We start from the raw sequence: 22,791 nt of genomic DNA, 5'->3' as shown, positions 1-22,791 counted from the left end.
TGTCAAATTGGCGTCGACGACATCGACATTTTCTCGCCCAATAATGACGAGTTTGGCTCCTTCTGCCTTAGAAATGGGTTTTATACCATTTCAGAGGTCAGAGTACCCTGGATTATCTTCAATTTATGAAGAAGGGGAAGATTCTGACCAGGAAACCTTCGGGTTGCAGAGGACCACACTACCTGTTTCAGAGGATTTCACCTCTGAGGAAAGAAGGTTAAAAGACCTACAGGAGTCATTACATGAGGCAAGTGGGCTGGACACTTCCCCAGAAGTGGATTTTGTTAAGCCAGACCCAGGGGAACATTCCGAAACACCCTATAGAACCCTGATGGCAAGAATTATTGAGTTCATGGGTTGGTCTGCGCCTTTGCCGGTTTTCCAACAGGATGACCTGACAGACATATTAGACAAAGGTCCACAGGAGCATCCTGCAGTCCCCTTCCATACAGCCTTAGAAAGAAAGATTGCATCTAACTGGGAAACTCCTGAAGTTATCCCTGCTGTTAATAAAAGATTATCAGCCAAGTATAGGGTAGCTGCTGCTGACCCTGAATACTTATCGAAACACCCGACTCCAGAGAGCCTGGTGGTCCAAGCGGCAACTTAATCAAGCAGCAGGACCGCTTACCCTACTGTCCCACAGGATAGAGATGACAAGAGGTACGATTCTATGGCAAAGAAAGTCTTCTCTGCTTGTAGTATGGCATTGAAGTCCATCAATGCCAAGTGTACGCTCGCCAGGTTCAGTCACAAACTGTGGGAGTGTGCTTCATCAGCGGCTGACTGCATACCCGAAGGAGAGGAAAAGGAAGCCTTCCTTAACATTATTAAAGATGGCAAAGATGCCATGTGCGAGTCACTTCAAACTGGCATCGATTCTGCTGACAGTTTCAGCAGGGCCATGGCGGCAAGTACAACAATCCGCAGACATGCGTGGTTGCGAAAGTCTGGCTTTGCTCCAGATGTACAGGCCAGACTTTTGAATATGCCCTTCGACGGCTCTTCATTATTCGGAAAAAAGGCTGATGACAGTCTGGAAAAGTTGCAGACATCTAAAGCAGCAGCAAAATCTTTAGGATCTGCTATCCGCCAAACTCCTTTTCGCCCCTCAGGAACCTCTGGGAGAGGAAAGTCCTTTCGCTATTATTCCGCATTCGGGAAAGGCAGAGGACAGCCGGCTCAAAGAGGCCAAAGGAGATCCACCCGAGGTGGACGGGTCAAAAGTACTAAGACCGCAGCAGCAGCAGGTGCCTCTTTACCCTCGGCATCTGCATCAGCCACCCCAAACCACTCTGAGGTCTTTCCAAACAAGACACCTGTAGGGGGCAAGTTAACTCAACATCTGACGGAATGGCAGGCTATTACGTCAGAGGCTTGGGCATTGGAGACAGTTGCCCAGGGTTACTGCCTACCCTTTCTACACATCCCTCAGAGTCATCCACCGGGGCACAGCTCCCGAAAAGTTCCAGATCCGCTCCTCTTGCAGGAAATTATAGACCTGCTAGAGAAAGGTGGCATAGAACCGGTACCTGTAGCGGAGAGGAACAAGGCTGGTACTTCCCTCTACTTTCTCATACCAAAGAAGGACGGAGGACTGAGACCCATCCTGGATTTACGAGAATTGAACAAGTTCCTCAGGAAGGACAAGTTCAAGATGGTAACTCTCTCTCAGACCCTTCAGGCCCTCCAGCTCCAGGACTGGCTGGTATCTCTGGACCTTCAGGATGCTTATTTCCATGTGCCAATCCATCTCAAACACAGGAAATACCTGAGGTTCGCAATTGGCGACTCTCATTATCAATTTCGAGTTCTGCCATTTGGGCCGACCTCCGCCCCAAGGGTCTTCACCAAGCTAATGTCGGTAGTGGCGGTGAGTCTAAGGAGGGAAGGGATCCACGCCTACCCCTACCTGGACGATTGGCTGATCAGGGCTGTATCTTCGGAACAAGCTCAGACCCAGCTAGATTATGTCTGCCACTTCCTTCACAAACTGGGCTTCTCCCTCAATTTAAAGAAGTCACAGATGATACCATCACAGAGACTCCAGTTCATTGGAGCGGTCCTGGACACTTCCCTGGGAAAAGCCTCGCCACCAGAGGTGAGGGCTCAAGATATTCTGCAGATGGTCAACAAGTTTCAAAATGCCCAACGTCTCCCAGCCTTCGACTTTTTGAGGTTGCTGGGCCTCATGGCATCCTGCATCTTCCTTGTGCCAGATGCTCGCCTGAGAATGAGATCTCTTCAGTAGGCACTGAGAAGTCAGTGGTCGCAATTCTCAGGGAGAATGACAGATGATCTCTGTATTCTGGACAAGGTAGCCCGCGACCTTCAGTGGTGGGTCTATCCAGAGAACATCTTGAAAGGAGAACTGTTTTGGCAACCATGGCCGGAGATAACAGTAGTCACAGACGCCTCACTCACGGGGTGGGGAGCCCATGCCGGCGACTTGACCATCAGCGGTCGTTGGTCTCCATCGGAGTCCAGACTACACATCAACCTATTGGAGCTGAGAGTGATCAGACTAGCGGTGAAAGCTTTCCTGCCATCAGTACAGGGGAGAAATGTCCTAATAATGACAGACAACACGGTGGCCATGCACTACCTTAACAAAAGAGGAGGTGTAGGGTCACTGCCACTGTGCAGAGAGGCAATGCAGCTCTGGTTTTGGGCAATTCAGGAAGGAATCTCTCTATCGGCAGTCCACCTAGCCGGAGAGAAGAACTTGACAGCGGATGCTCTGAGCAGGCAGAGCAGAGTCTCCCACGAGTGGGAGCTAGCTCAGGAAGTCCTTCAAGAGATCTTCGCCCTTTGGGGAACCCCTGAGGTGGATCTGTTCGCCACAAGCACCAACAGGAAGTGCGATCTGTTCTGTTCAAGGGAATTTCCCCCGAGAGGAGCTCTAGGAGACGCGTTCGTAGTGGACTGGGAGTTTCCACTCCTTTACGCGTTTCCACCAGTCCCTGTTATTCCTCAAATGATCAGGAGGTTGAGAAGATTCCGGAAAACCATGATCCTAATTGCCCCGGACTGGGCCAGGAGATCGTGGTACCCGGACCTTCTAGATATGTCAATCTGCCCTCCAATCCGTCTTCCACTCAAAGAGAATCTTCTCTCACAGAAGGGAGGTCAGGTTCTCCATCCAGACATCAGAACCCTCAACCTTCACGCTTGGCTTCTGAAAGGGTGAGGTACAAGGATTGGGATCTCCCTAATGATGTCATGGAGGTGTTGCTTTCGGCCAGAAGGCCAGCAACAAAGTCTTTATACCGCTGCCGTTGGAACAAATTTTGCAGCTGGTGTAGAGAAGAGAATATCGACCCTTTTTCATGTGTTACACCAACGCTGTTATTGTTTCTACTCTACTTGGCAAACTCAGGCCTTCAAGTTGGCACTGTAAAAGGCTATCTCGCAGCGCTTTCAATCTTCAAATGCTCTGCGGAGGAACCATCATATTTTAAACTACCTCTAGTGATACAATTTCTCAAGGGATTAACTAATGTTTATCCTCCAAAACCATTCCAGGTTCCCTTATGGGACTTACATTTTGTCTTAAACTTCCTAATGGGCACTCCATTTGAACCACTCCACTCTTGTTCGCTGAGATTTCTCACGCTTAAAACTGTTCTATTGGTAGCACTAACATCTGCTAGGAGGGTGAGCGAGCTACAAGCTCTCTCCTGTAAACCCCCACATACAATTTTCCACAAGGACAAAGTTGTCCTACAGGTGAAGCCTAATGTCCTCCCAAAGGTGGTTTCTGAATTTCATATTACTCAGAAAATTACCTTACCTTCGTTCTAACCTCCTCCCCACCCGGGGGAAGAGGAAGAAAGGCTGCATAGGCTGGACCCAAGGCGAGCTCTGAGCTTTTACATCAGCAGAATGGCTAGGATCAGGCAAGCAGACCAACTGTTTGTAGGATACTCAGGTCACAAGTTGGGATTACCCATAACAAAACAAACCATTTCCAGGTGGATTATTTTGGCCATTCTGGAATGTTACAAACTGGCAGGGAAAGAGCCACCCCAAAATCTTAGGGCTCATTCAACCAGGGGTATCGCAGCCTCTTCGGCCCTCCAAAGAGGGGTACCGGTCGGAGACATATGTGCGGCTGCCACATGGTCGTACGCACATACATTCACAACATTTTACAACCTGGATTCCTCCACTAGTCAAGAGACCAGATTTGGCAAAGCCGTATTACTTTCGGTCCATCCCTAAAGGGATACATGACATTCTTACTCCCACCTCCAATTACATGCCACTGCTATGGGAGTCTATCAAAGATAAGGAATACGTCGGAGGACACAATCCCTTCGAAGAACAAGTTACTTCTTACCTTGTAACGTTCTTTCGATGGGATGTTCCTCCGACGTATTCCTTATCGCCCCTCCCATCCATCCCCGCAGTAATACTTCCCTTATGGTTGCAGTTTACGCTCCTTCAAGGTCAATAACCAATTCAGGCATGACTTTTCTTATGCTACAAAATGGAACTGAGCAACGGACGCCGCCCGTGGCTATTTATGGGCATGGTGACGTCGGCGCCGATACGGTGGCCGTCGAGGGACATCGACTCGGCGGACGTCGACGCGCAGCGCCCTCCTACAGAAAAAAATTCCGAGGCCAGCAAGCTGGAAACGTATTATCAAAGATAAGGAATACGTCGGAGGAACATCCCATCGAAAGAACGTTACAAGGTAAGAACTAACTTGTTCATCTTTTCAATTTGATGTATTTGCACAAGAGGTCCTTTTTCTCTTAAATGTATTGCTTTTCTACCTGGATATTCCTGAATCCGACAGTCAGTGGAGTTAAGCCTTTGTGCTTGGCCTAGCTTACTAGAAGCCAGCACCCATGGCACGTCAAGGAGACCTGCTCTCTTGCCTCTGTCAAGCTCCTAGATGGGACATTGCAGGATAGCCGCTACAGTATGTTATGACCTTGGCCGCTCTCTAATTCCAGTCCTCTCTGGGTGATTTCTTACAAGGATCACATTCTCTGCATAGCCCCCTGCTCTTTCCTTGTCCCCTTTGAACTAAATTGCAGATTGTGCTCATGTTGTCTCTTCTTGTAGATCTTGGGTGAGGACATTCGGTCGAAGCCTGTTGAGCTCGAAGGAGTTTTGGAAAATGGGAATAAATTACTGGAGTTGATAGAAGGTAACGCGTTCACTTAATTATTATTAGTAGTAGTAGTACAGAGGCATTGCATGTGGAAACGGGAACTGTTGAAACCTGCAGGAAGCTCACCTAAACGAACCTGGAATTCTGGAGTGTGTGTTTGAAAAATCACAACTCTGGTTAAAAACTTGTCAACAAAGAGCGTTATCCCGCTGTTTCCATTTCATCAGCTGTTATGAAACAGTTCCAAGCTTGTGTTTGTGTTCTATGCAAGTGGCGTACTTTAATTATTTGTTTACATTTTTGTATACTCTAATCGTTCTGATAATAAACTGAATAAGAACTTGAAGTGGACTCTCCTGTGGCTAGCTGCACGTAATCCCATATAGGTCTACGGGTTCCGTGTCTACGAACATGCCCTCATTTTGCCGGGTGTTGGCTAGTGACCCATGTACATCTGTAGAACTTGGAACTCTGCATTGTCTTTTCAGGGTCATACTTTTAATCTCTGTCATGATTTTGTCTTGAATTTGAAAAGTAGCTACTTCTGACCTCCCAACACCCTCCACTTTGTAATTCCTACCGGAGCAAAGTTCATCAATAACTCGTAGACAAGGCACGCCTGGCCCACATTGTAGCATCCTCATTTTAGGCAAAAGCATGTACCAAACATCATTAGTCGCTGATTATTGCATTACATATAACACAAAATATATCAATAAGGACACTACCAGACTTTTGCGAGAGCAGGCTACTCGGCTATTCACATCGATGCATGCTTAACATTCCTAAAAAGATATTGAACGAGAATCCCTCTATAATCATAATGGACTGTGGCTCTTCCCATCTCCATCTACTCTTTCTACCCCTGAATGAGGCCCGGGCCAGATATTGCATCCTGGTCATCCAGAGGATTGGGATTCCATCATGCCTGAACCGACTACAAAGGTTTTAATAAACTAACGACGGCCCTGATGAGGCTGGCCCTATTCTGCAGAGGTCCTACCACTCGCTGGTCTGAAGCCCACCCCAGCCGAACAGTAGAATGTTCTAGAGGTCCCCAGTCTGCCTTATGCTTTGCCTCATCTCCCAAGCCCACTGCATGCCCATCCGCATCCCACCAGGAATCTGGCGTATCAACCAGGAGCCCACAGCAGCGTAACCAAGAACTGCCCTGCAGCCGGCCGCTCGCTGCAGCGCACCCGAGTCTACCAAAGTTTGACTTCGGCCTACCAAGGTCTTAAGGGGCTTGCACCTGTCCACTAGGTTGCTGTTTTAGACCACAATCGTGCTTAATCCTGCCTGGCCAAGACCTCAAGAAGCCCACCCCAAATCCATGTGAGAACACTTCACCCCCTCACTGTCTTGAGTGTAAGGTAGGACAAAAGGCACCACCAGTTTCAAAGTTCTTCTCATCAGATCTGTTGTGCCGAATGTTCCGCATTTTCCTCAACCATGTAAGGAGTAGTGATGGTAAAAAAAACTCTAATCACTGCTCTTATCGTATCTCCATCTAGACTGAAAAAAGGAAAAGGTTCATACAGCCGTTTTAGGAAAGGTTGCAAATTCAGCCAAACTAAGCATTTCTGGATCTTTTGCTTGTAAAGATTAACAGAGTTACTCACCGTAGTGACTACTATCTTACTCCTAGTCCATAGTCCCGTTTCCTCCATACTTTTGGGACATTCTGTCCTGTGGGACGGGACATGGGAGTAAATGAGACTGATTCACAAAGAATTTGCCATTTGTGATTCGGACCTCTGAAATGTGTCTATTCGATTCGCAAAGACTTTACCTGGGGTAATGCAAAGCCTTAACTAGAAGTAACAGTTATGACAGGACAAGTATAGGAGCAGGGATGAAGCCCACTGGCTCCCACCACCCAGGCTACATGGTTTCCAACTGCCTAGGGTGGAACACTCACACCAGACAACATTCCACACATGACGTCACTCAGGCACAGACATCAATCAAGCACTGCACACACTCAGGTCCAGTCAACATACTCGGGTTCAGTCATAACAGTAACCCTGACTCACTCCTGTAAAGAGAAGAGTAAATTAGTAGCAAGTCGGACTTGCACTGGGTAACATCTTTGTGGGTCATCCCTGCTGTACACAGACATATGTAGAAATGTCTATTGAAAAACATGAACACAAGCTTATAGTGATGACAGCACCCTTCAAAGGGCTTCAAAGTGCAATATCTTATCTTGTGTATTTTGGCCCGTACACCTGGATAATGTTTGGTAGAAAACCTAAGACTCAATGCATATGTCAAATGAGGTTACAGGAAGGTCGAGGACAGACTCTTCAGATACAGGGACCTTTCTAACCAGTCTCTATCATACCTTCATGCTACCCTCCCCAAGCTATAAAAAAAGGAACAAGTTGCGGGGCACGATTAAGCAGACTTTGCATTGTGTCTTCTATGGGATGGATGTTATGTAGGAAAGATACATTTCTATTGTCCCACAGTCCAAGGCAGGCACTTCTATCATTCACTTGCATCCATGTGCTGTTGTTGGGATACTGTTTTGTGTGTGACGAAGTGACAATCCTAATGTTTTCAGGAGAGGAAGCGCAGCTCACTCAGGAGAAGATGGAGTCCATGCGGGTGAGGTACTTGATCATCGTCCGAAGCAGCGGGGACATCCTACACCGGTTGGAGGCAGCATTGGAGGCCTCGTCCCAGGTAGACCCCAGCCAAGAGGATCTGAACCTCTGGCTGGGACGCATGGAGAAGGAGCTAGCCACCCTGAGCGGCTGTGATGGCGATAAAACCAATGCCCTGAGTGCTGCAGATCAGGACAAGGTAGGCATGACCAGAGTTCTACTGCTCAGGCTAGCGATACAGTACAAGAACACAAAATGAAACCTGTCTCCACAAAGTAGTAAATGATCAAGAGAGAGCGCGAGCGATGCAAAGCGATGACCTGGTGATTATGTTCACTTGGTTGGCACTGGCTGAAAACCAATACTCTATAAGAATTCTCATCAATTCTGTCTACGGTGTTGTAAGCTTTCGTTTAACTGATCCTTTGAGCATAAAATGGAAGACTGGAAACGGTTTTCCGCAACGATTGTGTGGATGGATAGGGGTGTGCGTGTTTGTGTGAAACTGATAATGTTTGATTAGTAGAGCTTCTAGCAGCATTGAAGGAGAGGGAACCCACTTAGTGAACACAGACACATTGGGAGAGTGGAACTTCCCACTTTAAAGGGGTCGACAAGTTATGTAAATCGGGGATCAAATTTGGCATACCTACAACATGTATAGCTTCAATCTCTATGGTCTACCTATATGGATGATTTTGAGCAAGCCCACTTCATTTGTCAAATTGTGTGTGAAGAGACGTTGCTTTGATAGCTGGAGAAATAATGAGTTCATGGACCCAGATGGTTTGGGAGGGTGTGTGTCCATAGGAGAGAAATAAAGGACAGGGGGAAACCTCAAAAGAAGAGAATATGGTATAAAAGGGCAGGAGATGGCATATTGGAGAGAGCAGGGCAGGGAAACAAAACTAAGACATGAGTGAGAGACAAGACCAAACAAATAAAGGCGGAGTAATGAATGGATGGAAGAGAGAGAGGAATAAAGGGCAACAGAAGAATTGAGCAGCGTGAAAACAAAAGCGAGAGAAGTCATGAGTTGAGAGAAAAGACTGGGGAAATAATGGGGAGGGGCAGACTCAGTCGACGTTAACCAAAAATAAACCACAAGCAGAATAGTCATGAAGAGAAACAAAAAAAGAAAGAGTAGGCAATAGAGAAGAGGGAATATTGAAGGGTAAAATAGACACCTTGCAGATGTTAGGCAGGAGACCAATGGAATTTAGGACTGTAGAAAACATAAGAGGAGAGGGACCAGACCATTGTAAGAGCAGGCAACTGAAGGCTCTTGTGTACAGAAGCCAAACACAAGATTGTAAGACATGAGGAAAAAGAAAGGAGGAAGAAGAAGAAGATGATTGGCGAGAATAGGGCTATAGGTGGAAAGAGAATACATGAGGAGAAAGGACGCAAAGGTCAGAGAACTGTTGGTCAAGAGAGTTGTTTGGCAACTTAAGATCACTAAAGCACACCAGTAGAGGAGACGACCCACAGAGAAAGTTTCAAGAGAAGATACACATGGAGGCAGAGGGGAACATGACAACAAAAAGAGTGAACACTGGTACGGACAGGGGGATAAGGAGGAGGAGAAGGCACTAGAGTATAATTGATGCAAGTAAATGGCTGGCAAGAGAGGAGGCCAGGGGAATGTAGGTCATGAAAAGATGAGAGGAGAGGGATCGGAAGGACTCTGTCCTTGTAGAAGAAACAGGAAGAGAGGAAGAGAAGACATTGTTCCATCACAGAAGGGAAAGTGTTGTTCACATGATCCCTTGGGCTCTCGGTAGGTTAACCCAACCATCTGCTAAAAGCTAAAAAGTCAAGATACAGAAAATGGAGAAATAGTGGCCACCTAACTCTATTGGGAGCCACAAGACAAGATGGGACAGGGCGAAGGGCTTGAGACAATGGAATCATGAACAGAACCAAAGAAAACGGTTATATTGGCCTTGTGACAATCCTACCGTGCAAGTGCTTCAGAAGGTGGTAAGTGCAGGGGTTAGAGCGAGAAGTGCAGGAGTGTGGTGCCCCCCAGGGTAGGGGGCAGGAAAGTGCTGGGCGGGCCAAGGTGGCAAGTGCAAAGGGGAAAGGGAGAATGAGTGCAGTGGGCAAGGAGGACCAAGTTGGGCTAGTCCGGGAAAGGGAGCCAGAGGGCAAGTTCTGGCAAAGGATGCAGGGGGGACTGGTGGGGGCTGGTCTGGCCCCTGTATGACTCTCAAAGGGACCAGTCCCCAGTCGCAGCAGCAGAGGGAGGGTTAGCACGGGAGAGGGAGAGGGAAGGAAGAGGAGAAAAGGAAAGTCTTGAGAATTTTCCAGAACTTTAGAAGATCAGGCTGAAGTCAGAGGGGGGCGGGAGGCCGCTCCAGAGGAAGGAGCCAGCCGAGGAAAGGGATCTAGCTCCCACTCTCTGCTTGGAGAAGCCTTTGACCTGCAGAGAGTTGGAGCTAGAGGAGCCAAGAGCTCTAGCAGGGAGGCATTTCGGGAGTGAATGCTTGATGCAAAGAGGTCCCAGATGTTGAATTTCTGGCGTATGTCATGAATGGACATTGAGGAGGATAGGGTAAAAACAAGTGGGAGAATAGAGTTGTGGCCTTTAATGTCCAAAGGGGAAAGAGTCACATTCAATCCTAAGGCCATTTTACCCCCTCTGTGGCACTGTAGCCCCTACATTTATGTACTGTAGTGTAATGATAAGGCAAATGGTCTTGTATAGCGCCATTCTACCACTATCGGTGGCCTCGCTGCACTTGGTTCTGTAAGCAAAAAGGGGAGTGCGTCTTATCATGTCTTTAGACTTTGTCCCAAAAGATCATATCTAAAGTTATGGGAGGACACAACGTGATGATGACGACAGTACCAAGGAGAACTGATCCTGCAGAGTGCACTTCTTACTTCAGCGTCAGCTAGCGAAAATGGTCATAAGGGCTCTTCTTTCTCTTCAGTTTGAGCAGGTTGTGGAGTCCGAACTTGCCCAGCTGTCCAGGACTGAGGTGCGACTGGAGGAACTCTGTCACATCCAACTGGATTCTGAAAATATCCAGTGCCGGCTCTCGGACCACAAGGTATGAAACTCAAACATCTCATGCACCTTCGAATAAGGCTAGGGAGGAAAGGACCACACTCTGACCTTATCCAGCCAGTGACATGGTGAACCGAGCCCAAGGAATCTAGGGTCAAGCCTTGTGGATGGGCTTCAATACTGATAGAGCAGACCCCCGGCCAAGAGTCATGATTTTAAATTCCAGCTCTCTGGGTCTTGCTGAATTCCCACCAATGTGACCTTAAAGAATGTCCACTATCTAGATATCAATCATAGTCTCTTTACCTCATGCCCCTATACGTACCTGGGCAGTATGTTTCCAGGCACTCGCCTTACGCCAGGCGATTGCTCTTTGCACGCTGCTCCATCGAGAGATTTATATAAGAAAGTGGTTTGTTTAAAGGAGATATACCTTGGGGAACTCTGGGGCTATGTGTACAGATTAGTGGACTCCATGAAATACTGACAACGGCAAGAAACGCACCTGGAGCGGAACAACACAATTTTCTGTCGATGTATCTGTCGATGGGGGAGGAGGGATGGGGTGGGGTGGTGTGGTGGCGGGCCTGCAGGGGGTTCTCCCCTGCATTTCTGCAGTAAAATGTGGTGAAATAAAATTCAACCGTATGGGCCTCGAGCAAATTGCTGTGATGAATCATCAGAGATCCATCTGGAGCAATTCTTCTTTGAAGCGTGTGCTCTTCTTGCAACTCAATCGTGATTTAACGAGATTCACGAACAGCCCGCCAGGATTATTTAGTAGGCCCATTTTCCCACTTTCTGAAGCTGTAAATAACCTACATAGTCTCTGCCTTTCCTCAGACTCACATTGCCCTTTGAGATACCACATATGATCAATTATGTTCCCACATTTGATCAAATATGTTCCCTTTCTGCAGACCTTGGTTACAGATACTGCACTTTCAAACTGAGTATCTGGACTCCACTCCTAGGATTTGCAGAGCCAAGCAAAAGCCATCCGATAAAAGCATCCGAAATACTTAATGGACAAGTGCCTCATTATGTGAGCACAATGCTTCAGTCCTCAAACATTTTTGTCCTAAATTATTTGTACTAGGGTATTTGTTATTTATGCCATTGCACCGAGGAAGGGATCGCCTGCTCATTGGACGCTGTAGACTCTCCAGATCCAGACCACTATAGACCATTTCAGCCTCGACAACCCCACAGCTCAACCCCAGCAACAATTCACCTGCATTCAAAGCACTGGCACCTACTTCAGCATCGGATGTAGGAAGGATAATAATGAAGCCGATGGCCACCCCCACTCAAACCAGCCCCTGCCCAGCCTCATAACCACAGAGAACAGATCCCCACAAGCTCCTCACACAGCACAACTCTGCAGTGCCCCATTCTCAACTAACCTGTACCCCAATGAGCTCATAAGAGCAATATCTCGACCATTCCTCTAAAAGGCTAGACAAGTATAGACCTCAAATCAGCCACTTGTAGCACAAATTGTCGAGTGCAAGCATGCCAGCAAGTCCATGTTTTCGGAAGCGCACAACCTCCTCCACAACAAATTGGTTTCAGAACTCACCGAAACACTGAAACCGCACCTCTATACACAAGGGAACACATCCTGCTGGCACTATATAACCACCACCTCCCTGCCTGACCCTTCTAGACCTCTCCTCAGCGTTTGACAGTCACTAACCCTACACTTCTTAAACACCTGCCTTTCCACGTAGGCATCCACGACTCTGCCCTTAAATGGATTGAGTCTTTTCTCCAAACCTGCACCCCCCCCCCCCCCCCGAGTTAAATTCAGGGATTTCCAATCAATCCCTAAGGGAGTTACTCAAGGAGTGCCTCAGGGTTCCACATTATTCCCATGGACATTATAGAACAATTCAGAGTCACATTTCAACTATACGCAGACACACAACGTGCCTTCTCAATTCCGCCAAACAATGAATCCAGCACCTCCATCAGCCAATGCCTTTCAGCAGTTCAAAAATGGATGTCCCAAAACAACGTCTGCCTCCACCCCGGCAAGACATTGACATAGTCTCTGACGTCCAACACATTCACCACCTTCCTTTTATATTGCCCGCTGGCCTAGGAACCACCTCTTTCACCTAATTCAGAGCCGCAAATCCTGGGAATCCTAATAAACACTGACTGATCTCTTAAACCACCTATAAAGCACCTCACCAACAAAAAAGAACTACCCCCTAGACATCCACAAAAAGATACTCCCTTACTTGGAACTTCACCAAAATATCTTCACCAATTTATGTATAATATTTTATTGTATTTTTCATTTATAACACGCTTAATAACCAGCGAGTAGATTCAAACCTGTGTTGCGCCACGTTGCCGTGCTTCAAAGACTGTCTGTTCTCAGAAAACCTAAAATCTCTCCCAAAATAAAACTGAAAGATGTGTTCTAAACCTCAAGCCTTAAGACTGTATCGCTGCAGCTATAAAAACACTCGACTGGTTACCCATCAAAATTAAAATGGAACTCCAAAGCCTAAACATTACTCACAAGACCATCAACTGTTCTGGCCCCACATGGCTCCATTGATTCCGTAAGAATGGCATTTCACGCAGATACCTACAGTCATCAAATATGACTAAATTAACATCTCTAAAATTCCACAGAGGCAAATCATTCTCTTTTATTGCCCCCACCCTATGGAACAAACTACCGGACTACATTTCGCAAGAACCCAAACACCTTCAGAAAACTATCCAAAGACTGGTACTCTGCCAACCTTAAATCACAAACCCAACCTACCACTTGCTTTAACATTCATACACCTAACACTCCACTCCCTCCTTCATCCAGTCACCCCCTTTTTCAACTACATGAGCACTTGGACACCGCAGATGCCTTTTGCTTCTCCTCGTCCTCTTTCCACTTTGCTTAACACTTTTCCTGCTACCTCCTTCCATCTCCCTTTTAACACAATAGCACTTACCTGATATGCACTTTCAGAACCTACTAGCAGAAGTATCCGTTCTACTAACAGGTTCTGAAGACAGACATGCTAACACTAATCATGTAGGTCGCTGTTCCGATTTGCTTATCGCTTGATGTGCTTTGCACCCTAACCTAAACTGTACTGAGAAGGGGCGTGTGTCTGGCTGAGTTACCCTCAAGCAGACAATGGGGGGAGGCGAGAGTTGGTGTGCTGCTGCATACTGGGACCTTCTGTGCTCTCTCCCCTCCTGTCGCCTCACCCCGGTGTTGTGCAGTTTGTTGTGGTGCATTGCAGTGTAAATATCTTGGAAACCGGGCATTTTAGGGCCTGGACCTCAAGTTTTGTTCCTCATGTCTGGACCAGTCCTTCAACGACCGCATTGATGTTTTGCCGATTTCAGGAAGCCGTCTCATGTGTGAAGGGGCTGAAATCCAGGGAAATGAGTGGGGCGTCCAAATGTTGTGTAGCCAGTAATGTCTGCAGGGTCGTAACAGGTCCCTATGCAAAATGTGGTGCCGATTGGTGAAACAGTGTGGAATTGTATCTGGAACAAAGCTTCACCACAAGCAAATGACTTTTATATATGTAGAAGATGGCACTTTTACCTCTTAGATAAACTGCACTTACTTTCTTTCCAACCCTACCCACCCTTTATCGCTCCTCTCCCTGCCCATTCACCATCGCCCACCCCCGCCCCTGTGTCTCCTTAGCAATTCTGGAAGGAATTGTGCCTTGAAGGTATATGCCCACTAACCCTAATTAAATGCCAATGGTTGGTACATGCTTTTACATCCTGGCTGCAACCAGATGACGTTGGTTCCGTGGAGAACTAGTGTGATGTGAAGTCTTTATATAAAACGCCAATAAAATAAAATAAATAAAAATAAGGCATCCTCACCTAGCATAGTCGTGCCCTTGCATAGCTCCCAGAAGCCCCTGCGTCATTGATGGGGTAAAGCTGGTATGCAGGTCCACTGCAATGATCTCTGGGATATCTAGTTTTGCAGTGAACCGTGTCTGCTGGAGATCTGTTGGATAACTCGCAGAGTGCCCACTGCAGACATCTGTGTGTAGCCCGCAGGTCACAGATTAGAATGTAGGCAGGGCACGCTCATCCTTTCATCCATCAACAATGAATAGCATTGAGTTGGTTAATAACCATTGCACTTGTGCTGAATACATTTTTCCGTTGCGGTTAGTATTATATATATACTCCTCATGTTGTCTATTATTTTATTATATTATGGTGGCGTTTAGATATTCACTTAAATAAATTTCAGTTCCTGATATCAACACTTCTGTGGCTGTCATTATTGAATCCCATTCTAGGAATACTGCTTTAGACTCTAGGACTAGGTTTGATATGCGTGATTATGCGTGATTAAATCTTCTTTTATGCAGTCATAGAGGGGGGATCGTACCATGCACCTTATTGGGAGACGTATATATTCGGTGCGATGAAAACCCTGTCCAGGGACCCTTCGCATGTGGGAAAGGCAGACGCTTCCTGACCCAAACCATGGGGGTTGTGTTCTATGGGAGGACCACATGGGAGGGAAAGCGTGTCAGCATAACTGGGAGAACACCTTCATGAACTTCCCTAACTTCCCTAGAGATCCTACAATTTTAATGGCCTATTGTAGGATTGAAACATGAAGAAAAAGCTAATCAAAACATCAGGGACTTCAAGTCACACAATGCCCTAAGTACTGGGAAAAGGAAGAGGGACTGAACTGCAGTATGCAATCTAGTGATTCTAATTGCCCTCACCTGAGCGGGACCTTTGAATATATAAGGCCCCTTCTGGTGCAGGCCATTATAACCAAAAGGTGGAGTTTCAGAAACCACCTGCCACCATTGCAGCAGCAGAGGTAGAGAGAGAATGGAGCCACCGGAGCTGCCACTACCTTTGAAGCGGATGTTGGTCCTGAGAGGGTCTCCAATATTGAAGAACTCAATTGCAGAGATTGCACAGAGGAATGCAGCGTTGCAGCAGGCTTTCCCCATGGAGAGAGAGACACCCCCGTTTTCGTGCAGTGTCCTGGTGGCTGGCGAGCACCGGCATACACTACAAGCGAGGAAAGCTCCTTTGTTGTTCGGAGGGGGCCGCACAGAACTCAGAAGCAGTGGAAGGCAGCCTTACGAGGTGCAAGGGCAGAAGAAGCAGAATTTCAGTGGCAGCGAATCACATGGATGCGTGTGCAAAAGCCAGTGAATTTACCATTGTCGGGTAATCGTATGTGAAGTAAACTGGCACACAAATGCAAGCTTTAAGTATGAGCTTTATTGGAGGCCCCCGGAGCGCAGGACCACCAGGAGTAGAATGACCTGAACGATCTCTTGCACAAGAACGTTCTAAATCTATGTATTCCACTGACAGTGATGTCAGTGTATTCTACATAACATCTCCCTTCTTATATAAGGCAGAGGATGGGAAATGAAGAGGGAAACAGAACGGGGGAAAGAGGGAAAAGGGGGGAAAAGAAAAGGGAATTAACTATCCTGCAAATTCAACAATAGTATGGAAACAACGTTTCAATGGGTTTCTTATGACAAAAGGATACTGTGACAGGTACTAGTAGTAAAGATAGTCTCTGTTGAAGTTTCGGATGGCCCTTCGATTCCTCTTAGTCCTCCGTCTGGGGCTTTGCCACATGCATCGCGGGACTTGTCATATTCCTCATTCCTGCGGTGAGGTGCTTCTGTTGTCACAGGATTATCCTCCAATGGTGTGCCTTTGTCTTTGCTTGCGCTTGGTCTGTTGAAATCTTTTTCTATTTTCACGAGATCGTCACCGGACCATCTCTTCCCATCTTCCAACACCACAAATTTGCCGCGACAGCTCACCACCCTTTGCGGGGACCTGAAGCTGGACTCACCTTTGTGTGTTTTCTTGGGCTCTCTAATGCACACCCAGTGCCCTTCTTGGATCACCATTTCCTTTACCCTATTTCTTGAATGGTAATATGCTTTGTATTTCGCCTGCTTTTCTTTCACGGTTTTCAGGACGTGATCCATGTTCAGTTTTGCTTCTCCATTGTCCATGAAAATCCATGCAGGTCTAAGTCGATTGGATGCAACTCTGCCTCGCATCATGGTGAACGGTTCAACGTTGGTGGTAGTGTGTGGAGTTGTCCTATATGCACAAAGGGCTTCCTTAAGTGTCTCTCTCACTACGGGAGGGTGTTGGCTATGGCCAATTGAAACACGCTCTTCACCAGCCTGTTCATTCTCTCTAGAAGACCGTTTGAAATCGGATGATATAATGATGTTGTTATGTGATCGATTGTTCTATCTCTGAGGAACCTCTGAAATTCTAATGACGTGAATTGGGATCCCGTGTCGGAGACTAGTTCTTTGGGGTCTCCTTCTCTGTTGAACACGTCCGATAAAACGTCTGTGATCTTTTTCGTGGTGACGTTTGTTTCTGCTATTCCCCATTCTGTCCATTTAGAGGTGTAGTCTACGAGTACTATGATGTATATTCTAACAGCTTTAAGATTTTCAAATGGACCCATGATGTCTATCACCAGTTTAGACCACACGTTCTTGGGAGGTTCTATTGGTTGTAATGGTGTTTTTCTTAAATCCTTGGATTTGTCACTTGTGGCACAGGCGGAGCAATTCTGGACAATTTCCTCTGCTTCTCTCCACATGTTCGGCCACCAATAATTGCTTCTCACCTTGTTCTTCGTCAAGCTCCTTCCTAGGTGTCCCTCATGTGCTAAGTCGACTAATCTTTTTCTAAGTTGTACAAGTGGAATTACCCTATCGCCTCTATAAACATGTTCCTCATCCATGGATATCTCTTCCTTGATGGGTATGAAGTCTGCCAGATCTTGACCAGATCCTTTCCAGTCATTGACTATGGCTCTCCTAATCTCTCGTTGTTCAGGATCAGTGTTGGTTATGCTTTTCCATTCATCTTTGGGAATGGCTGGATTTACAGTAGCCATGATGTCTCCATCTACACATTCCATCTCGGTGTCTTGGTTGGTCGATAATCTGGAAAAGCAGTCAGCCACTTGGTTCTGTGCATCTGGAGTATAACACACATGGAGGTTATATTGCATAATGTCGAGAATCCATCATCTTATTCTTGGTGATATGAGGTGAGGTGTCTTGGACTGGAGGACATGCACTAACGGTTTGTGGTCTGTTCTGAGCAAGACGGGTAATCCCCAGATCAAGTTCCTGAAATGTTGCAGGATCCACTTCACTCCTAGAGCTTTTCTCTCAATTGTGGAATAGTTCAATTCTGCTCCTTTCAACACCCTTGATGCGAAGGCAATTGTCACCATATTTTTATTTTGTAGCTGTTATACGACTCCACCTAAACCGGCCTTGCTGGCATCCACCGATATGATTGTCTTGGCCTTGCAGTCAAACATTCCCATTCCCGAGCCCTTCGCTCATCCGTCTCCAACTCCCTCAGGGTCAGCCGCTTCTCGAAGCAACGAGCTGGGGGTAGATCTCTCTCCGCGGCAGGGGCCTCCCTCTGGAACAGCCTTCCTGCCCCCCTGAAACTTGAGGAGAACCATCTCCGGTTCCGGAAGCACCTCAAAACCTTCCTCTTTGCTTCTGCTTTCTCTCTCCCTCTCCCCTGCTAATTCTTCGCTGAAACTGCACTGAATCTGCAACTGGGCCACTCTCACCGACCTCGGTCCTTGGCCCAGCCACTCTCCACTTGCACTGCGGGACTGTCTCTGTATCCCTACAGCCCCCCCTTCCCAGCACTTGTTCTGCACTTACCTTGCACTTGCCACCTGCTGGCCCTTTTATTTATTTATTCTACTTACCGTGTACTGCACTTCCCCCCTCCCCTTCCCCATGCACCTCTCCCCTCCCCCTCCCCCTGCACTTGCGCAATCTGAATGACACCTGGCCTAGTAGGATCGTTGTCTGTCTTCCCCTTGTTCCCCCCTCCCTGCCTCGTCGCGCCTTGAAACACCTGTGTATAGGCTCGTTACAAATGCCATATCATATCATATCATATCAAGGTTGGCGCTCGATTGATGTTGGACTTTATTTCTTCAAACTCGTCCTTGCACTCCTCAGACCACACAAATTTGACTGCTTTCTTCATGAGGCTTCTCATATTTATGGTTCTGTTGGTGTATTCGTCTATGACCCTAGAATAATACTCCGTCATACCAAGGAAACTCCTTAACTGATCTTTATTTTCCGGCTCAGCAATGCTCAATATGGTGTCCATTAGCTCCTTCTTGGGACTGATGCCCTTGGCATCTATGGAATGGCCAAGGTATGATACTTTGTCGCATTTAATGTTGCATTTGTGCAACATTAGGTTGAGGCCACTTTTCTGAATCACTTGTAAGACACCTATTAGTTTTCCGTCGTGTTCTTCCTCTGTGATGGCTGAAATAACGATGTCGTCTTGGAAGCAGTGTACGCCTTCGAGGCCCCCAAACAGGTTTAACATCAACCTCTGAAACACCGCTGCAGCTGATGCGAGTCCGAACGGCATTCTCCTGAACATAAATGCCCCCAAAGGAGTGACAAATGATTTAAGGCTTTTTGAGTTCTCCTCCAGGGCAATTTGATGATAAGCCAAGGATAGATCCAGGGTGCTGAAATATTTTGCCGGCTTCATGGTTGTTAACAATTCAGATATGTTCGGAAGGGGATGTCTATCGATCCAGATGTTCCTGTTCAGGTCCCTCAAATTGACGCACATTCTTATGGAGATATCAGGCTTTTTCACCAGCACTATTGGAGCGAGCCACTCTGAGCTTTCTATGGGCTGTATGATGTTTTGTTCGCATAGGCGCGCGAGTTCATTTTTTAGTGCTTCTTTTGTTCCGACAGGAACTCCACGAACCCTGTGCGCTATGGGAATGGCACCCTTCTTCAAGACAATTTTGTGTTGAAGCCCTCCAGGAGTCCAATTTTCCCACTAAACACTTTGGGAAATTGTTTCGCCAGTGCCATTTTAATATCAATGCTGTCCTTCAATACAGTTAATATGGGGATCTCTTCTCCAGGGTGGATTCTTACTCAGAGGGTGGCTAGTTCCTCCCAGCCTACCACAGAAGAGCCATTTTCTGCTATGAAAAGTCTGCAATATGTTTCTCTGTCGCAGAACTAGTTTTACTCATGTACACCCAATGATGTCTATGGGGGTCTTCCCATATCCTGTTGCTCTCACTACAGTGTTCTGTATGTCTTGCATTTTGCCAGACAATTCTCCAAGGAAGGTTTTAACATCCACCATGGTGTATGGGGACCCATTGTCTACCATTATGGGCAAAGATATGCCGTTTATTTGCATATTGACCCACAGACCTTTAGATTGCTGTAAAGACGTGATAGTAAGTATTTGTATTGGTAGACTACTTTGATTGATGGTCAGCATATCGTCACGTCCTTCATCTCCTTCGACAAGTCTCACTGTGCCTCCCGGTGCCCTGGTGAAGGGTCATCTGGTGAACCTGCTAGATCTACTGAACCTTCCTCGTGTATTTCTACAAACCTTTGCAAAATGTCCAACATGGCCACATCTGTAACACTCAACTGCTGCCGCCGGGCATTCTTTATCAGTGTCGTTGTGTTTGTACCAGCCACACTTTTGCCATATTCTGAAACTCTTCCTCTCCTGGAGTTGGATCTTGAACCATATGTCGATGTTCTTCTCACCATTGCCACTAGAGGTTCACCTATGTCCTCTTCGGATTGTTCTCAATAGATTTCACTTCTATATTCCCCGTCTGGTCAAACCTTTCCTTCATGCAGCGATCACCCAGTTCCATGCTTCTCGCTATTTCTGTGGCCTGGTCTAATGATGGGTTTTTTGTCTGCCATAGTCTTTGTTGTATTCGTGGATCAGCTACATTTAGGACAAGTTGGTCCCTTAAATATTCGTCCCGATGCCAGTGAAATTACAAGTTGACATGAGTGCCCTGAGGGATGCCATGTAGGTGTCGATTGATTTGCCCTTCAGTTGTTTGCTGGAAAAGAACCAGTATCTCTCCAGTACCACATTAGTCTTATTGCCGAAGTGTGGGCAAGTTTGGCTAGTGCACTCTCAAATTTGCGGTTGTCATCCCCTCCTGCATCATCGGATTCGGGAAGTGCCCTGAATATCCTTAGGGCCTCTGCCCCTGCACAATTTAATAGGGTCGCTTCCTTGAGGTCATCGTTGAATTTATGTCCACCAATAGCCCTCATATATACTTGGAAGCCATCAATCCACTGCTCCCATGGGCACACAGGGTTTCCGGGACATGGAAGGAATTTCGCTGGAGGCGGGACGTTTTGCATGGTGGGGTCTCTTGATAGTTCTGTGGTTAGGGTTTGTGGTTCGACTCAGTGTTATAATCACCGACTGTCCTTAAATGGTATACCTGTTAGACCAACACTCTTCACAAATCCTGCCCACCTATGGCTGCTCATGAATAAATGTACTGTCAATCTCTATTCTTTTGACATAAATTGTTCTGTTAATTCCTTGTCTCTCTCATGTCACTTAACGTTGGGTAATGGATGATGCATTACTCCCACGCTTCCTGGAGGAATGTCCACTTTTTTATTTTAGAGTACCCTGTGCAACACTTGTTTAACTGGGCATTGATGGCAATGCGAGCGAGGCAGACGTATCACTGGGCAGCCTGTACAATTCATGTTGCAATTTTATGTAAACACTCCCTCCGGCGATCAAATGTGCCTATGCGTGCGCTCCGTAACAACGTTGCTATGGTGATTGCCCAATGGGAGTGGGTCGCTTCAAGATGGCCGTCACGCCGAGGCACGTTACAAGGTCCTTTACTCTAGTAAGGAATGGAGGCCGTTGGAGTTTGGAGGACGCAGTGTCCGTGCGCCTCGCCACAGGTTAGTATTTTGTTTAAAGTTATTTGTATAAAGAGTTCACACCGCTGCTCTCACCTCGATTGAAAATGAATTTCTCTCCTCCTTTCCTAGCCGCGTAGTGTTGATGGTACGCGGGAACCCCGGGGCTCGCAACTGAGTATAGACACAGGAGCAGGCGGCTGCGGGGTGCCAAGCGCAAGTCTCTGTGCTTTGCGCGGCTGTGGGGGAAGCTCCGGGGGCCTTGGCTACGTCCTCGTCGCCATTTGAAGTAAACTGGCACACAAATGTAAGCTTTTAGTATGAGCTTTATTGGAGGCCCCCGGAGCGCAGGACCACCGGGAGTAGAATGACCTGAACGATCTCTTGCACAAGAACGTTCTAAATCTATGTATTCCACTGACAGTGATGTCAGTGTATTCTACATAACAGTATGCGACCACAGACTACTGATGGCTATTTTGAATACCAAACTAATATAAAGAAGTCATATTGACGAAATAAGAACTTTGTAAAGAGGCAAGAAGAGATGGATTATAATCATTGTTATAAAAGCCAACACTAAAGAAGGGGCAATACAGAAGCAGGCTAATTATAACCATCATTGCCAAAGTAAAGAAGGGGCAATACAGAAGCAGGCTAATTATAACCACCATTGACAAAGTAAAGAAGGGGCAATACAGAAGCAGGCTAATCATAACCATCATTGCCAAAGTAAAGAGGGGCAATACTTCGCAGAGCATCTAATCCACATTGGCTAAATAACAAAAGAACATTGTTGCAGGAAGATTGTAACTATTGTTGCCAGTATAAGAAAGAGGCAATAGTTAAGCAAGACAACAACCAGCATTGCCTAAGCCACAGCGGGGCAAATGTAAGAAAGAAAAATGTCTTTTAGATAGATAGAAAAGTTTATTTCGGGAATACAAAACGTTTCCATAAATGTACGGCATAATTACAGATGACAAAGATGACATTAAAAATAAAATAATCATTTAACCATCATAAAAACATTGCAACATTTTAAAATACAAGAACCTTCAATTCAAAGTGTTCATTAAAAATGTCCTAAAAGTTCATGCATTCTTCAAAAATGATAGTAAACCCCAACCCACACAGACTGAATCCACCCACAACAGGTAGCACAGTGCAGCTTCATACTGAAGGAATCCATGGCCCTGCAAGAGTGTTTTAAGCATGCAAGCTCTAATTAAGGAGAACTCTGGACAAAATAGT

General features: G+C 46.5%; 1 protein-coding gene across 2 annotated transcripts in view; it reads left to right on the top strand.

Moving 5' to 3' along the window:
- LOC138498038 (microtubule-actin cross-linking factor 1, isoforms 6/7-like) overlaps positions 1 to 22,791 on the top strand; it is a 530,795-nt gene that overhangs the window by 182,640 nt on the left and 325,364 nt on the right. For both annotated transcript variants that reach the window (XM_069621876.1, XM_069621877.1), the window contains exons 7-9: positions 5,080 to 5,164; positions 7,698 to 7,939; positions 10,680 to 10,799. In XM_069621876.1, coding sequence (XP_069477977.1) covers positions 5,080 to 5,164; positions 7,698 to 7,939; positions 10,680 to 10,799 — 447 coding nt within the window. The remainder of the gene's footprint in view (positions 1 to 5,079; positions 5,165 to 7,697; positions 7,940 to 10,679; positions 10,800 to 22,791) is intronic.

The sequence above is a fragment of the Ambystoma mexicanum genome, chromosome 5q (genome assembly GCF_040938575.1).
Source record: "Ambystoma mexicanum isolate Mex_15411 chromosome 5q, UKY_AmexF1_1, whole genome shotgun sequence".
NCBI lineage: Eukaryota > Metazoa > Chordata > Amphibia > Caudata > Ambystomatidae > Ambystoma > Ambystoma mexicanum.
Note: the sequence above shows the minus strand (reverse complement) of the source record. Positions and strands in the feature narration are given on the sequence as shown.